Source organism: Polypterus senegalus, chromosome 5 (genome assembly GCF_016835505.1).
Source record: "Polypterus senegalus isolate Bchr_013 chromosome 5, ASM1683550v1, whole genome shotgun sequence".
Lineage (NCBI taxonomy): Eukaryota > Metazoa > Chordata > Cladistia > Polypteriformes > Polypteridae > Polypterus > Polypterus senegalus.
In genome coordinates, this window is record NC_053158.1 from 108218448 (window position 1) to 108237552 (window position 19105).

General features: G+C 36.7%; 1 protein-coding gene across 5 annotated transcripts in view; it reads left to right on the forward strand.

The window, feature by feature from the left end:
* slc12a7b (solute carrier family 12 member 7b) overlaps positions 1-19105 on the forward strand; it is a 275222-nt gene that overhangs the window by 172147 nt on the left and 83970 nt on the right. For all 5 annotated transcript variants that reach the window (XM_039753212.1, XM_039753208.1, XM_039753211.1 and 2 more), the window contains exons 4-5: positions 8846-8992; positions 12938-12992. In XM_039753212.1, the coding sequence (XP_039609146.1) occupies positions 8846-8992; positions 12938-12992 (202 nt within the window). The remainder of the gene's footprint in view (positions 1-8845; positions 8993-12937; positions 12993-19105) is intronic.

Below are 19105 nucleotides of genomic sequence, written 5' to 3' on the forward strand. Positions count from 1 at the left end.
AAATCATTTTTATTTTCCTTAGTTCTTCATTTGCTGAAAGACCTTCATTGGGTACAATACTGCTCTGTTGGTTGGTGGTACTAAGTCATACAACCAAACCTTCAATCAGTGGCTTCACCTAGCTGGTGGAACAGGGTCTGAATCTGATGATTGACAGGTGACTTAGATATTTTAACCCCTTGTGCACAAAAGAGGCTTTTGACTTTATTGCACTTAAATTATATATCCAAAAATAACTCATTTATTGTAATAAAGGAGCTGCAAATTCCTTTACAGTAGTGAGTACTACACTTCAAATCTTTAAAAAAAGGTATTACTATGATAAAACCTTTATTTACACCAATATCAAATAAATTAATGACCAAAAAATCTCTCCAGAAAACTGGATTTTACAATATATAACAAATAGATTTTATGATGCACAACCATGGAATCAATTTTTTTTTTGTGCCCCAGTCTGTCAGCTATCATTGTACTAAGTTTACATGTCATATCCCATAGCATTGCAAAGTTACACACTTGGCATAAGGCCTCCTCCGTTTAGAAACATTGCAACTCTGTTTGGAAACATTTAGTCTCTTGCACCTAAACACGTTCTCAAAACAGGTGTTGCAGTTTTATATTTTTTAAATATACATATACAGTACACACAAACACTTAAAATTACTCTGAAGCAACAAGTAGACAATTTGTAACTATATACATATAATTATGCACTCATCCAAACATTTATTTTAAGAATGATTTTTGATGGCAGTTCTTGAAATGATTTCATTTACCACTCGACACAGAGGAAACTTAAATTCTGTACAGAATATTGTGATTTTTGTGCTACAATTCACACATCATCTCCTGCCTTCTGTATAATATAGGATTTCAGTTACTCAATGACTTATAACAGGTTGGCTAGGATTCTTACAGCTGAGCTAGATAAGTCTGCACACTAGTAGTGTGGTATTAGGGCTGCAACTAATGATACAGTGGTGTGAAAAACTATTTGCCCCCTTCCAGATTTCTTATTCTTTTGCATGTTTGTCACACAAAATGTTTCTGATCATCAAACACATTTAACCATTAGTCAAATATAACACAAGTAAACACAAAATGTAGTTTTTAAATGATGGTTTTTATTGTTTAGGGAGAAAAAAAATCCAAACCTACATGGCCCTGTGTGAAAAGTAATTGCCCCTTGTTAAAAAATAACCTAACTGTGGTGTATCACACCTGAGTTCAATTTCCGTAGCCACCCCCAGGCCTGATTACTGCCACACCTGTTTCAATCAAGAAATCGCTTAAATAGGAACTGCCTGACACAGAGAAGTAGACCTAAAGCACCTCAAAAGCTAGACATCATGCCAAGATCTAAAGAAATTCAGGAACAAATGAGAACAGAAGTAATTGAGATCTATCAGTCTGGTAAAGGTTATAAAGCCATTTCTAAAGCTTTGGGACTCCAGCGAACCACAGTGAGAGCCATTATCCACAAATGGCAAAAACATGGAACAGTGGTGAACCTTCCCAGGAGTGGCCGGCCGACCAAAATTACCCCAAGAGCGCAGAGACGACTCATCCGAGAGGTCACAAAAGACCCCAATTTTGCTAAGAAACCTCTCAATGATTGCCAAGACTTTTGGGAAAACACCTTGTGGACTGATGAGACAAAAGTTGAACTTTTTGGAAGGCAAATGTCCCGTTACATCTGGCGTAAAAGGAACACAGCATTTCAGAAAAAGAACATCATACCAACAGTAAAATATGGTGGTGGTAGTGTGATGGTCTGGGGTTGTTTTGCTGCTTCAGGACCTGGAAGGCTTGCTGTGATAGATGGAACCATGAATTCTACTGTCTACCAAAAAATCCTGAAGGAGAATGACCGGCCATCTGTTTGTCAACTCAAGCTGAAGCGATCTTGGGTGCTGCAACAGGACAATGACCCAAAACACACCAGCAAATCCACCTCTGAATGGCTGAAGAAAAACAAAATGAAGACTTTGGAGTGGCTTAGTCAGTCCTGACCTGAATCCAATTGAGATGCTATGGCATGACCTTAAAAAGGCGGTTCATGCTAGAAAACCCTCAAATAAAGCTGAATGACAACAATTCTGCAAAGATGAGTGGGCCAAAATTCCTCCAGAGCGCTGTAAAAGACTCATTGCAAGTTATCGCAAACACTTGATTGCAGTTATTGCTGCTAAGGGTGGCCCAACCAGTTATTAGGTTCAGGGGCAATTACTTTTTCACACAGGGCCATGTAGGTTTGGATTTTTTTTCCTCCCTAAATAATAAAACCATCATTTAAAAACTGCATTTTGTGTTTACTTGTGTTATATTTGACTAATGGTTAAATGTGTTTGAAGATCAGAAACATTTTGTGTGACAAACATGCAAAAGAATAAGAAATCAGGAAGGGGTCAAATAGTTTTTCACACCACTGTAATTTTGGTAGTCAACTAATCGTTCAATATATTTTTCGATTAGTCATGATCATTTTAATGCGCACTGAATTTGCAGAATTGGCAAAACAAAATTTGAAACAGGACCCTCAGTTTACACAGAAGATTTTGTTCAGTGATGAGGTAAACTTTAATGTGAATGGTGAAGTTAGCAAACAAAACCACCGCTATTTGTCTGACACTAAACCCACATTGGATAGATCCCTCCAAGACTGTTGGAACAAAAAAATTGATGGTATGGTGTGGTACTGTATATGGGGTACAAAGATAGTGGGGCCATTCTTCATCAATGGAAACCTCAAGGCCACTGGATATGCGAAATTGCTACATGATGATGTGTTTCCCTCTTTATGCACTGAAGCTGGCGCGTTCCCTGAGTTTTTCCAGCAAGATGGTGCACCACCACATTATGGGTGTCAGGTCCGAGCATTCCTAGATGAACAGTTTCCTGGAAAGTGGATTGGTCGTCGTGGGCCAGTTGAATGGCCCCCAAGGTCTCCCGATCTGACCCCCTTAGACTTTTATCTTTGGGGTCATCTGAAGGCAATTGTCTATGCTGTGAAGATACGAGATGTGCAGCACCTGAAACTACGGATACTGGAAGCCTGTGCTAGCATTTCTCCTGCGGTGTTGCTATCAGTGTGTGAAGAGTGGGAGAAGAGGGTTGCATTGACAATCCAACACAATGGGCAGCACATTGAACACATTTTTGGTCAGAAACTTGTAAATAACTCATGAAAGAATAAAGTTATGTTAACACCAAGCACACCATTGTTTTTCTTGTGAAATTCCCAATAGGTTTGATGTGTCACATGACCCTCTTCCTATTGAAAAAACAAAAGTTGGATCGACTTCAAAATGGCCACCATGGTCACCACCCATCTTGAAAAGTTTTCCCCCTCACATATACTAATGTGCCACAAACAGGAAGTTAATATCACCAACCATTCCCATTTTATTAAGGTGTATCCATATAAATGGCCCACTCTGTACTGTCTTAAAAGTTTTATTAAGAAGAAATTAAAATCTTTTTAAACTGAGGGAAAATATACCAATAATTATTTGTTAAGGATCTCTTTGTATACCACATTGTGAGCAGCTTGGATTGCTGCTGTCATAATCGGTTTGAGTTTCATGGTTTGTTTCAATTACGACAGTATTTGTAGGACTTGGGTTGAAGAGACATTCGGCATCTGTCAAGCGCTGTAAGTATACAACCAGTTTCATCAATAACTTCACATCCAGCTTTTGAGAGTTTAAACATTCACAAACATCAAAGTGTCCACTATTGAAATTGTCACCTGTTAATCTAAGATGTTGAAGAGGCATTGGCAGTTGTCCAAAGGTGTAAAATATTTGGCCATTTCAGTACACATGAAAGCGACAACCGAACAATTCAGTAGCAGCCATCAACTCACATGCAGATGCATAGGTGAAGGGCTTAAGCATTTCATTCTTATAGTGCTCCTGTGTAGTACTGTATAATTATCTCCTGAACCGTCATCAGTCCACACCTTGGACCTGTCCCAGTCATTCAATACATAAGACACAAAGTTACTCCGGATATCAAGAGTGAGCCTGATATGGCCGTGCAATATGTAACAAAGAGAATGGACAAGGTAGGTGCCATCTCTGGGCATGGAAACCACTCGTTAAGTGACAGTTCTTTGATCGATGGTGATTACCTCGATAGACATGTTAATGCGGGTACAGTTGGAATGATAAAGGAAATGGGTACCTCAACAATGTAAAGTAAGTCTAAAATACCTACACAATAACTATAATCGTAATAAATGAACAATAAAACAGAGGAGAAGCCGTGGATTAAATAAAAAGGCTGTAGTTATCAGCAGGGAGACGTGAATCCCGTGGCAAAGCAAGGAAGGGAATGTAGAGACTGGAGCGATGGACGGCCTTATATAGGCAGGCAGCCAACAACGTGGGAGGCATTGGGATGGACCCAACGCCACCTCACACGGTGACCGAGCTGCAGGCTATGGACGTATATATGTACGTAAGTAGGATTCAGTTAGCGTTGGGAACCTGCATATCAAATTTCTTGAAGATGGGCCCATAAGTAACAAAGACTGTTGAAAAGATCAATATGGCGGCCGAAAGTGGCATCATACCACCGAAATAAGTACCAAATTTCAGCCTTCTACCTACACGGGAAGTTGGAGAATTAGTAACGTTGGAAAGTTCAATATGGTGGCTAAAAGTGGCATTATACCACTGAAATAAGTACGTACATCGGTTTTGGTTAGCGCAGGGAAGCCACCTACCAAATTTCGTGAAGATGGGGCCATGAATAAGAAAGTTCAACATGGCGCACGTTGTTGACCGTTATGACCATTACGCGTAGAATTACGAAATGAAACCTGCTTAACTTTTGTAAGTAAGCTGTAAAGAATGAGCCTGCCAAATTTCAGCCTTCTACCTACATGGGAAGTTGGAGAATTAGTGACGTTTAGAAAATTCAATATGGCGGCCGACAGTGGCGTCATACCACCGAAATAAGTACGTATATCGATTTTGGTTAGCGCAGGGAAGCCACCTACCAAATTTCGTGAAGATGGGGTCAGCCTTCTACCTACACGGGAAGTTCAATATGGCGGCCAACAGTGGCGTCATACCATCAAAATAAGTACAGTACGTACATCGGTTTTGGTTAGCGCAGGGAAGCCGCCTTCCAAATTTCATGAAGATGGGGCCATAAATAAGAAAGTTCAACATGGCGGACGTTGTTGACAGTTATGACCGTTACGTGTAGAATTTCGAAATGAAACCTGCTTAACTTTTGTAAGTTAGCTGAAAGGAATAAGCCTGCCAAATTTCAGTTTTCTACCTACACGGGAAGTTGGAGAATTAGTGATGATTCAGTGAGTGAGTCAGTCAGTCAGTGTGGGCTTTGCCTTTTATTAGTATAGATTATACAATCAACACATACATTTGATTTGTGTCTGTAACAGACACTGTAAATGTATAGTACTTGTAAAAGTTACTTTTTTTTTTTCCACTTTTATTCACTCAGTCATGATCACAATACATATTACCGCCCCCCAGGGATCTGACGCTGTTACTTTTTATTTATCTGAAACTGGGAATAAATGTAGATGTGAGTGGTGTTTTGAGACAATCGAACTGGAAATTTTCTGATCTGGATGGATAAAAGGCTGACACACAAACGCTGGCAAATCTGCCTTATTCGTATCTCATTGTCACTTGATTTTGTTTTTATTCAATTTTATTGAGTGTTCCTGCTTACGCTGGATTAGTATGCGCCTTATGGCCCGTGATGTCAAAGACGCACTGACAAAAAACGGAGACATAGGTATATATGATATTTGGAATTATTCATTTTATGACCTTATAGTACATTTCGGAAAACATTATGGCATGGATGCAACATTATTCATATTCATTTGCATACCTCCTTGCGGTTGTAATCAGTGATCGCATTCCCCACCGATCTTGCCTGGTCTGCACAGAACTCTAGGACATGCAGAGGAAAGAATGTTCCTCTGCAAGGTGAGCCATGAATGCTGTTCTTTTGTTAGTGGACCCTGTACATGCCTTGCACAATACATGTGCTTTGATCATGGCCAGGTCAACCTTGTTATAGCACAAGCAACCAGCCACCTGCATGCTCTTGCTATCATTGAATAAGCTCACACCTTCGGGTGTCAGCGTGCAGCACCAGGAGAAAAAAAAAAAGAAAGAGACAAATATATGTGACATTTTGAAGAAATCATTGTATGACTTGAATAGTACCAATCAGAAAACATCATTGCACTAATGCAATATTATTTGAAAACGAACAGATCGGGTGTAAATTTGTTACTTCTAAAAGTTAGCTTTTTTCACTTTTATTTTCTCAGTCTCGTTCACACTCTCCCTCCCCTCCTGATCTGACCCTAACTAACTAACAGAGCCAACATAAATTCTCAAGAGACGGCGGCATCACGGCTCCAGGATGCTTGCATTTCAGATGCTTATGCATCACGGTGTTGCTGCCATGAAAAGAAAGCTCCGCTTTGCATAATCTGCATTCAATTTTTTTTTCTTTTTCGGTGAAGTGCTCCCTCACTTTAAAAAGTTTCTGTCTCAATTTTTTTCCATCTCCTTCCCCCTCCTCTATCCGACTCGCCATTGCAACCACATTTATTTTCCTCTACATTCTTCTTCTCCTCAGACATTCTTCTTCGTTGGTAGTACTGTGCGCAGTCTTCATAAACAATAACAAACTATACTACCCCCCGACGTTCATTTAGCGCATGGCAGTTACAAAAACCAATGTGGTTCTTTCTGACTGGAGCATCTATTGAAGGTTTTGTTTATGACGTGTCAATTACGTTGACTAATCGTTGCAGCCCTATGTGATATAGGCAATAACAATCAGTTTGTTCTTCTCCACTTTAAGTCCATCTGGGAGTACACCAAACACAGCTGTTAATGGGTTAGGAAAGATTGTAACCCCAAGGCTGTCTGATGGGCATTCAAAGATTTTTGTCCAGAATGATGTTAATTTGGTGCACGCCCAAAACATGTGGCCCATTAAGGCTGGAGCTTGATTGCATTGTTCACAGGTTGCATCTTGGCCTTGGTAGATTTTGCATAATTGTAAACAAGATAAATGTGCTCAATAAAAGATTTTAGTGAAAGATCCTTTCTCACCATATCCCGGGATTTTTGGACTGATCAACATTTCCTTTTAGCAAAATTTCTGATTTAAAAGTAATGGAAAAATTATGTTAATGGGAAGTTACATTTGAAACATAATTGTTCAGAAGATGCAAAGATATTATCTGTATACATATATCTCTAAATGTTGTTTTCCAAAGGTTAAATACTGTGTAGGTTTGAGATGGTAGAAAATGGTGATTGCCATATACAGGTGCAATAGAATAAAGCTTCCCCACCTTAAAGTGCTTCCTGCATTGGTTCCATATTCTGAGTGATTGATGGGCAATTGGGTTATTAGTATATTGTTGATAATTTGTATTTACCAGTGCACAGAACAGGGCATATAAAGAAGTATAGCAAGATTTTACTTGTATTGCAGACTAGCCTTGTGTATATTTATCAGTATGTGTCAAACTCCGTGGCTTTATAGCTTGTATATTTGCCATCCAGTAATAAAATTAAAAGTTAGGTGATGCCTACCCCTATTGCTTTAGGTCACTGTAGAGTCACCCTTTAGATGCGTGGATGTTTCAAATTCCAAACAAATGGGGTTATAATTGAATCTAATTTCTTGATGGATGATTTATTAATATACATGCGGATGCTCTGAAATAGAAAAAGAAGCTTAGGAAGAATGTTCATCTTAACTGGGTTGATTCTCCCTGCTAATGAAAGATGGAGAGTAGACCATTTGTTCACGTCTTGTTTATTTTTTCCATGCCGATAGCAAAATTTTGTTGAAAAGTATCTTTATATTTTCTTGTAATGTTCACCCCTAGGTTTTTAAACTGATCTGCTAAAATACAGTGAATGGGGAGGTGCCCAGTCTAATATTGTGTGCAAGAGAGATCACTGGAAAAAAAGCACACTTTATTCAAATTAAGTTTAAGTCCTCCTATCTTTTGAAATTCTGCAGGTTCATTAAGAAGTACAGGTATGGAGGTTTTTATTTCAGATATATACAGTACCATATCATCTGCATATAGTTGTATTTTCTGTTCAAGTCCTTGTTTGGTAATCCTCTTTATCTCTTATACATTTAGAAAATCAATGGCAAGTGGCCAATGGCAACTGCAAAAAGCATTGGTGATAGGAGGCATCCTTGTCAAGTACCACATTCAAGTTTGAAGTAGTTTGAAATAATGTTGTAAATGCAAATAGAGACTTTCTGGACTGGTGTAAAGTAGTTTTATCCATGCACAACTGGAGAATATATCTTGTTCCAAACCACCAGTTCAATATGCTTGAGTCCCTCAACCGGTGTTCAATTTTATTTACCTTTTGTAATCATGGTCATTTCTTCCTTCTCTTCCTTGTTTTGTTGAACATGATTAGAAAACAACTGGGAGAGGACAAGAGAAAAAGACAGCAAATTATAGAACATAGGTAGTTTTCTTTCTTGTGGCTCATGTCTTGGCTCTTCATCATTATAAAAATATGCATATGAGGTGGGGTATTCTGCAGTGTACTAGAGCACTAACTAGGAATGGCTGAGATAACAGTTGGTGACTGCACCCAAACTAGATTAAGCGGGTATAATAATGAATAGTTGAACAGATGTTTGGATCTATTTGTATTATAATATGTAATCTTTTAATACTCTAGTACTAGTAGGTTTGTTGGCGTCCCTTCTGTTTGAAATGTTTTTGTTTTATTGTGTATATTCACTCTAAAACTTTATTTCTTAATTTAAGTATCTTATTTTCCAGAGTCCTCGAATGGGTACCTTCATTGGAGTCTACCTGCCATGCATGCAGAACATTTTAGGAGTTATCCTTTTTCTACGTTTGACTTGGATTGTGGGAACAGCTGGCATTCTGGAATCTTTTGCCATCGTTTTCATGTGCTGTGCTTGTGTAAGATGTTTAATGGGTTTCTTTTTTTTTCTTATATTTTCTTTCAACTATTTTGTTGTTATGCAGTTTTAAATTCATAAAAACATTTCACTTGCATTTCACATATTTTATAGAACTTTCTTTTACTTGCCATTTATGAAAAATTCCTAGAGAATGAGCACTCTGAAGTCAGTTAGTTTGTATTTTTAAGGTAGAAAGACTAGAGAGTACTGTGGAAGTGTAAAGCACTGGTTGTAAAGTGGCTGTTGTGCCCAAAATATCACTTTCTTAAAAGCACCCTTTTCTCCATAATTATTTTAAAATAGTTAGGGCAGTGTTTTGTTTGTTTGCATTTCTTTGCTCAACTCATAATGCAATATATACATAGTGTATATGTTACGGGTAGAGCTTGAAAATTGGATAAACCTAACATTACCCAGGTAAAGCTCACATTATCCAAAAGATGTGGCTAAAGCTGGAGTTTCTTACCCCGGTAATCTTAGGTTAATCCAACCCCGACTACTTAAAGATGAATTTCAAACAAATTAGATACTTTTAATATGCTTTATTACTATTATTCAGATTATAAATAGTAAAGAGATTTTGACAACATATAATACTAAAAAGCAAAGCTATTGGTCTATCTGTTTTAGAAAACTCGCATCAAATCAAATTTAGTCCTGCTACTTGTTTGAACAGGATATGTTTGAATGGCACTTGAAATTGCAAAGAATTCCTGACGCTCTTCATTTACAGTTTTTGAACATGTTTTTACGACACCTTTTATAGCCTTGACCACAGGAAAATGACTAGGTATTTGCTAGATGACGTAATGATTTTTTTTTCTGTTGATATTGCTCTTGTATTGATCATGGGTTTGTCACGAAAACTGATTCTTGGTAAAATATTCAGTGAATGTCCCATGTTCACTTCCTAATTTATATTATCCCTTTTAGTCTACTTCTACTACTGCTGCAAAAAAATTGCGAAAATCTCCTCAACCTCTGTTAATATCCAGGATTTGAACTTGAACTGTCACTCATATCTTAGCTGGAGGAAACTTGGAATTAGACAGGCACTGCATCTTCATTGCTGTTTTCTAAGTTGTCCTTGGCTTTACTTCTATTGCTGCAATGTCTTTTTTTACTGCAAAGCTCACAAATTCCAGTCCCACTGCATGGCTCAGCACAAACCCTACATACAGGCAGCAATAGTCGTTAGATGTTTTAGAAGCTGATGTCTTCTCATTTTTCACTGTGTTTATAAACTTGTGATATTCCTCATTTGTCACGTAAAAGCTATTTGACTGCTTTGTAGAAATTAACTGATCAAAAGTTTTATAAAAATGCTGTTTAAACGCAGCATGTGTTTCACTGATGGTGGCCATTGTTATCTCTGAGAGGGTTGGTGGAAAAATACACTTCTACATACTGCACATGCTCAAACCCCTAAAAAAAGGAAAAGCCAGCTTTACCCTGAGGAATGTGGATAGGTCACACTTTACCTGGATAAAGTCCAATTTTAAAAAAATGTTATTTACAATTTCAGCTTTACCCAGGTCTTTTGGATAACACAAACTTTACCCGGGTAATGCTAGATTTATCCAATTTTCGGGCTCTACCTGTGACATATATATATACAGTGGAATCTCGGGTCATGAACGTCTTGGAGCACGTACAAATCAGGTTACGACCAAAAAGTTTGCCAAACTTTTGCATCTGTTCACGACCACACACTCGGGTAACGAACAAGCCGGTTTCTCTTCCGGTTCGTACGCGCTGATGATTTCCACATGTGTTCAGTCTCTCCCTGTGCATTCCCTGTGCAGCGAGAGAGAGAGAGAGGGCTGGCCGTGTAAGGCTGAGAAGGCAGTTAAAGAATGCACCGGTTTTGTTTTTAAAGAGACTGATTTGAGGGTTGTATTTAATGAAGACTTTTTTCTATTGGATTTTAACCTCCATTTCACTTCTGTTTATAGTGATCGGTTCATAGCTTGCATTGTTTCAATGTTACTTTTCTTGGTTGTTTATTAAATTACGGATTTTTCAAATGTTCATGTTTTTCCCTGTGCTTAAAACTCTTTTTTATTAAAAAAAAAAAAAAAAAAAGTGTTTACAGTGAGCAGTTCCTAAAGCTATAGCATGAATTCTTGCAATGTTACTTTTCTCTGTTCAAGCTTTTCTCAGTGTTATTCAATGTTTTTACATTTAGTTTACTATTATGCTGTGCATTCTATGGTATGATTAACTATTTTTGTGCTTAAAAATCTAAAAAATATATTAACATACAGTTTGTACGGTCTGGAACCGATTAATTGTATTTACATACAATCCTATGGGGGTAATCAATTCGGGTTGTTTGGAATGAATTAATTACAGTTGTGTCCTGAGGTTCCACTGTGTGTGTGTGTGTGTGTGTGTATGTGTATATATATATATATATATATATATATATATATATATATATATATATATATATATATATATATATATATATATATATATATATATATATATATATATATATATATAGTGGTAGATAGGCTCTCGCTCCCTTGAACCCCTGTCCACGACTCCAGACACCAGGTAAAAGTCCTCAGATTGACTTTATTAATTCGCCACAGTGTACAAAGCACACTCTCCTCCACAATACTCATATATATTACTAATACTAACAATAATACAATCCTCCAACTCCCAGACGCGTTGCGACCCTTCCACCCAGCTCAGCTCTCCGTCTGGGAGCTCCCACAGTCCTTTTATATTCCCTGACCCGGAAGTGTTCTCAATCCTCAGTCCATGTGATCCTCAATCATTTCCGGGTCAGGTAAAAGTTATTTTCTTCACCCCAGAAGCCCGTCGCTCTTCCTATGGCAAACTTCTGGGTCATAGGGCACAAATGAGTCCTCGGTCCTCCCTGCAGCACCCTCTTGCGGCCCCTGAGGTATCCAGCAGGGCTGAGGATAAAAACTACAGCATCTATGATTCCCTGCTGGTCTTCGGGGCACCTCCATACTGCAGGGAGGGCTCCATCTGGCGGCCTGGGGGTATTGGCCGGGATGACAAGCCGGCCACATCTCACTATATATATATATATATATATATATATATATAAATATATATATATATATATATATATATATATATATATATATATATATATATATATTTATATAAATATAAAACTTGCTGTGGATAGGTGCAACAGAGTTTTAAATGATTTTCGTATATCATTTGACTACATTGGATCTAAGCCAGGATCCTTCCCTGTATAATAATAATTAATAATTTTTTTTTTTCTTGTGATACTTACCTTCACTCTTGTAGCTTAATTATGCAACTCTAATCTATCTGTGCAGCTCTTGTTTTCTGCACCTCACCTGGGTCTATGAAACCTTGTTAGTGCTAATGTTTATCTTTCTCCTGAAAAGATTTTTTCCTTTTGCAGTTGAGAGCACCAACACATGAGTTTATTTTTAAAGTAATTTGAATCAACTGATTGTTTTGTAGTGTGGCATGGTGTCACAGTGGTAGCACTGCTGCCTCACAACAAGGAGAATGAGTTAATGTCCCAGGTGCTTCTGTATGAAGTTTGCATGATCTCTCTGTGTTTGTGTGTGTTTCAGCCAAATGCTGTGGGTTTCCTCACAGACCAAAGACATCCATGTTTGGTGAATTGGGCATTGTTAAAGTGGCTCTAGTGAGTGAGTGAGTGTGTGTTCACCATGCGATGAACTGACAACTTGTACAGTAATGGTACCTGCGTTGCTCCCAGCACTTCCTGGGACAGGTTCCAGCTTCCCTGCTGAAGTTAAGAAAATTAATAGATAATTGATTGTTTTGGTTATTGTTTTGTAGAATAGAAACACAAAAAAAGACTGCAGTTGTCATAAAAATGATGGAATATATTTATTGTTTACTGTTTCATTATTACCTGCTTTTAAAATATTTTTTTTCTCCCTAACAGACAATGCTTACAGCCATATCAATGAGTGCAATAGCAACAAACGGCGTTGTACCAGGTAAGTAGTTAATAAGTCTATGAACTGGACTTAAAAAGTTACAAAATGGATTAGTTAAATCTATGCGCTTAAATGTGTGTGTATTTATTGTGTTGCATTCATCTGGCATCAAAAGACATATCAGGATTACAGTCTGGATCATAGTACTGCAACTTTCATGTAGAGTAGAGCTGTCATGTCATAGATAAACCTATCAAAAATTCCTTGTGTACAGTTCCACTAGAGGTACTAATTAAACATGGAAAAACATAGCTGAAACCTTGTCAAAATGTGCCTTATGTGTAATAATATAGACAGTAACATGCAATAAAACACAAAACATTTATGTTGTTAATGTTCCTAAATTTATAATAAGTCAAAAAACATAAAAACGTTGAGCTAAGTCCAGCTGGGAATGGAGAAAATGATTCCAGTGTCTATGGGGTTTTTTCTGCCCTTAACCAACTGGTCATCCAGACCCTCTCTGTCACTTCATAAATGAATTACAGTATTGATAAATTCCAAAGACTCTGCTGAAATATGTCAGAGTCCCAAAGGCTAGTCTATGAATGGTAAAGACACATTCACATTATAGTTTTGTGGTAGTGCCAGCGAAATTAACCTGATCAAAACTATAGTGGCTCAAAGTGCTACAGGACACTAAGCAAAAAAGGTGCCACTATAATTTAAAGGCAATATGATCAACTAAATCACCTCTAAAAAAGAATGCTATGCTAAAATAGCAAATTTTCATTCTTGATTTAAATGTTGAGATGAATGTGGCATCCATATTATTGACAAGAGGATCATATCAGAATGTGATATGTCTGTGGTCACAGTAATTTTATTTATTTTGCTTGTTTCTAAGTAGACTCGCATTTTCATCATGAAATTGCATTGTACACTTGAATATAGCCATTAATCTATTCTAAAAGGTAAAAGGAGCTAAGCAAATTTGACTACAGATAATTTTAAAATGCTACATTTGATTAGCTACTTTTAAAATGCTATTTTTGCAGCTAGTGTAGAGATTTTTTTATCATTAATGATTTAATTAATGAAATTACTGAAGTAGAACAAAGATTATCAATATAGCAACAGTAGTGCATTTGGTTTTGTATTATACCATTGTATAAGCAAACACTGCCTCAAGTTGTTTATTAAACAAAAACATTAGACCTTCATTTCTTGTTTAAACTGGGGGGAAACCTTAGTGGACCAGGTATCTAAAAGATCTGCATTCTGAACTACATAAAGTTTTTAAAACAATATAGGTTTGTCCTCCTTTCTCTAATTAATAGATGGTAGTAATGGCGTTTTCTTTTTTTTTTTCTTGGGGAATTTTAAGTGGCACGTTTGGTTTGATTGTGTCCTTTGTCTGTACAATATTTTTTATATACATTACAAATCAAAAGTTTTACAGCACCTGATTTTTCTCATTTTTTGAAATTTAAGCAGTTCAGTTCTACTAAATAACCTGAAATGGTACAAAGATGAGCAGTAAACTGAAAAGAGGTTACAAAAAAGTTTAGGTTACCAAAAACTGGAAATTTATGTGATTTTTTTTTTAGAGTTATACAAAAAAAACTTTTTTCAGGAAACAAGTATTGGTTTAACCGCTTACAGCTTTTCTATAGCATTGGAAGTTAATTAAACCTTGGAAGTTGATGCAAATATTTTACAACAATGTTGCCAGACCCTCTGAAGCATTATATAGACACTATTGCAATGTATATTGTAATCAAAATGGCAAGTCTAACTGAGAAGAATAACTCCTTCAGTCATTTCTTATAACTCATACTTTGCTGTCCTGGAATCGGCCTAGTTGCTGTTCTTTGTACTTTTTTTTAGCACTGCTGCGTCTAATTTGTAGCACTGAGACCAAAACTGCATCCTAGAAGATGTCTCAGCAGTGGCTTGTATAAGTGAATCATAACCTCCTTTGACATATACTCTGCACACTGTACTGTATAACCTGACATTATTTTAGCCTTTCTAATGGCATCTTTACATTGTCTAGATATAGATAGTCATGAGTCCACTATGACTCCTAGGTCATTCACATGAGTGCTGCTTTCATGTTTCAGATCTCCAAATGTGTATTCAAATACTATACATTGATCTGCATAAAATTTCTTCTGCCAAAAATCTGCCCAGGCCTCCATAATGATCCAGCTAATGCTAAATTATTTGCTTATCCACCTAGTTTTGTATCATCTACAAATTTAATGATCATGTTATTTATATTCCTATACAGATCATTTATATATGTTAAAAAGAAAAGTGTGGCCTTAGTACTCACCTCTGAGAGGACACTACTTTTAGCATTGCATAATTCTTGTAAGGCTTCTTATTAGAATACATATGTTGACAGATGATCACCCATCTACACACAGTATTCTGAATTCCAGCTTCTTTAGCTTGATGCCTAGCCTCTCATGTGGTACCTTATAAAAAAGCTTCCTGAAAATCAAGATAGAAAAATATCATATTCACCTTGCTGACCATATGATGGAATTCTCTGAGAAAGCAACTAAAGAATATTAGTAAAACATGACCTCCCATTAAATGTGGCCTGATCCAGATGATTTGTTAGATTTCATCCTGTTTAATATAAGCATGGCTTCTCCCTCTACAATTTCCAAATTACTAAGAATCTTCTTAGCAGTCCCTGTTAATGCTGGGAGGTTAGTCATTTCTTCACATGTTCAATACAGTACTGTAGCATTTGCTGTCTTATTGTCTGTATATTTTAGTGTTCCTGATACACTTCACCTCTTCTTTGACCATTCTTTTACTACTAAAATATTAAAAGAATCTTTATGAGTTATCTTTTGCCTTTCCTGCAGTGTTTCCCTATAACTGTCTTTTAGTTTTCCTAATATCCTTTTTAACGGTTAATGCCTTACAGTTAGTGCTGGAGTCATCTGTCTTGCACAATTTATTCAGCTGTTTTTTTGCTTTATGGTTTCTTTTTCATCTCCTTATTAGCCACTACAGAATTTTCCATAAATTACTTACTGTTTCAAACATTTGGAATGAACCTGTCCTGTAAAACATTTTTAAACCTGTTATACTGATCCTTGACTGTCTCCAAACTTAAAACTTTATCCCATTTTATTCCAATAGACTTTGCTGTATCTGCTATTCCCTAGTAAAATTAATCTTGACAGTTTTAGTATTTGCATATGTACTGTGACCAAAAAATATATTGGTTATTACAAAATACTACATCTAGATGGGCTTGCCATGTTATAAGAGTTTTAACATAATATTTTAAGAAACTGTAAGAACTAATGCTGTTGCACTTCAGTGTTTGTAAGATTAGCACAGTTAATATTTGCTTAATTAAAACCTCCTCAACTACAGTATATCCTACTTGAAATTTCCATTTTTTAATATTATTAAAAAGATGCACATTGAAACTATGTTCTGGATTAGGGGTCTATAACACACTCCCAATATAAGCCCTCTATCCCTAATGCTTTTATAGTCATATCCAGACAACCTCCCTAATATGTAGCTCATCATCCATCTGAAGCAGATGTGCATTTACAGTAAAACTTTCTATGTTATACTCATCCCCATCTCTATTATTTAGTCGGGTTTCTGTTATTCCTATTATTTCATAGTCATACTCCGCTAAATACAACTTCAACTTACTCTGATACTCCTATCATTAAAATATTTTTTTATTGTACTGTATTACTCATTTTATTTTGGCCGTTTTAACTTTGTGCTAGAAATTTGAATATACCTTGTATATTTGTTTTTTAAGCACTATTAAGCACTATTCATCCAACAATGAAACTCCCTGCATCCACCCAATTCCTTACTTTGCATAATGTTCAACTAGCTACTAAGTTACCTACCCAATAGATTGATGACCTTCTCATTCAAATATAAACCCATCATGGTAAAACAGGTTCCATCTGTTCCTATACTAATATTTGGTTTGAGCCATGTGTTAAACCTCAGTTCTGAAATACAATTTTAAACAGGTGGCAATATTAAAGGTCTGAATCACGAATTAAAGAGAAAAAATGTACTCTCACCTAACAGGTCTAAATGCTAAAATAGTATTTTAACAGGAGACCCACTTACTAAGCAAGGATCAGTTCCGGCTACAAAAAGACTGGACTGGCCAAATGTTCAATTCTAGTTTTGCGAAGAAAACTAGAGGTGTGGGAATTCTCATACATAGAACAGTACCATTCGTAGCATCAGATGTAGTATTGGATCCTGAAGGGAGATATGTAATGGTCATGGGAGACTTATCTAACTGTAAAATGATCTTGATAAATGTTTATGCACCTAATGTTGATGATAAGGAATTTATACAAAATTTATTTGCATCCATTTCCAATCTGAACACTCATAAAGTTATAATGGCTGGGGACTTTAATTGTGTTCTAAATCCACTTTTAGATAGGACTTCTTCCACAGGGGAAGGCATCTAACACCGCAAAGATAATTACAAAGTTTATAACTGATCACAACTTATCAGACCCCTGCAGATTTTTAAACCCAAATTCAAGAACATATTCTTTCTACTCACCAGTACATCATTGCTACTCAAGGATTGATTACTTCTTTATAGACAATAACTTCTTGCCTATGATTAAATCTTGAAAATACGATGCTATTGTTATATCTGACCATGCACCTATGATCTTGGAGCTAAAATTACTAAGCCCCATACACTCACCCGCAGATGGCGCTCAACCGCTTCTATTAGCTGACGAGAATTGTACTGAATTTATATCCAAACAAATCAAATTCTTTCTAGAGACAAATACATCCCCGAGATCTCTGCAGGAATACTCTGGGAAACTCTTAAGGCCTTCTTAAGAGGACAGATTATCTCATATCTTTCCCACAGAAATAAATCCGAAGCCAAGAAAGTAGCAGAGATAAAAGCGAAATTACTAAAATAGATGAAGAACATGCCAGACTACCAAGCGAGACTCTACATAGGAGAGGCAGGCTCTACATTCAGAATTAAACCTCTTGACAACTAAAGAAACTGAACAACTAATTTACAAATCCAGACATCATTACTATGAACATGGAGAAAGCTAATAAGCTTTTAGCTCAACAAATTCACAAGCAAGAAGTGCAAGCAATCTCGGTAATCACTAACACGAACGGAGATAAAATCAGCGAACACAAAAATATAATGCACACTTTCAGAGACTACTATAAATCCCTATATACTACTGAGTTTAAAGAAGACAATACACAATCTAATGCATTTCTGGATACATTACAGATACCACAAATAGACGCTTTTAGTGTGGAGGAACTTGATAAACCTCTGGCATTATCAGAATTACTAGATGCTATAAAGTCACTCCAAGGTGGAAAGCAGCAGGCCCTGATGGCTACCCTGCAGAATTTTACAAGAAATTCTCCGCTCAGCTAGCTCCCTCCTATTAGCAACATTTACAGAAGCCAGAGATAACCAATCTCTTCCACAAACCTTTCGCCAAGCACTAATCACTGTTTTCCAAAACAAAATAAGGACTTATTACAATGTGCATCATACAGACCAATTTCACTTCTGAATAACGACGTTAAAATACTCTCTAAAATCATAGCTAGAAGGATGGAGAAAGTGCTCCCTCGGTAATATCACAAGACCAAACTGGATTTATTAGGGGCCGACACTTATCTTCAAATCTTCGACGCCTGTTTAATGTAATATACTCACCAACTAAATCAAACACCCCAGAAATATTATTATCATTGGATGCAGAAAAAGCATTCACATGATTGAATGGAAATACCTTTTACTACATTGGAGAAGTTTGGGTTTGGCCCAACATTTGTGCATGGATTAAATTACTGTATACTAACCCAGAAGCTTCAGTTTGCATCAACAACATTTGCTCAGACTACTTTAAACTAGAACGTGGCACTAGACAAGGATGCCCTTGTCACCACTGCTGTTTGCATTGCCATTGAACCACTGGCAATACATTGTCGAAATACTGATCAGATAAAGGGGATTAGCAGAGAAGGACTGGAACAGAAAATCTCATTATATGCAGATGATATGGTACTGTATATATCGGACCCAGAAAATTCTGTGCCTGCAGTCTTAGCAGCACTCACAGAATTTCAAAAGATCT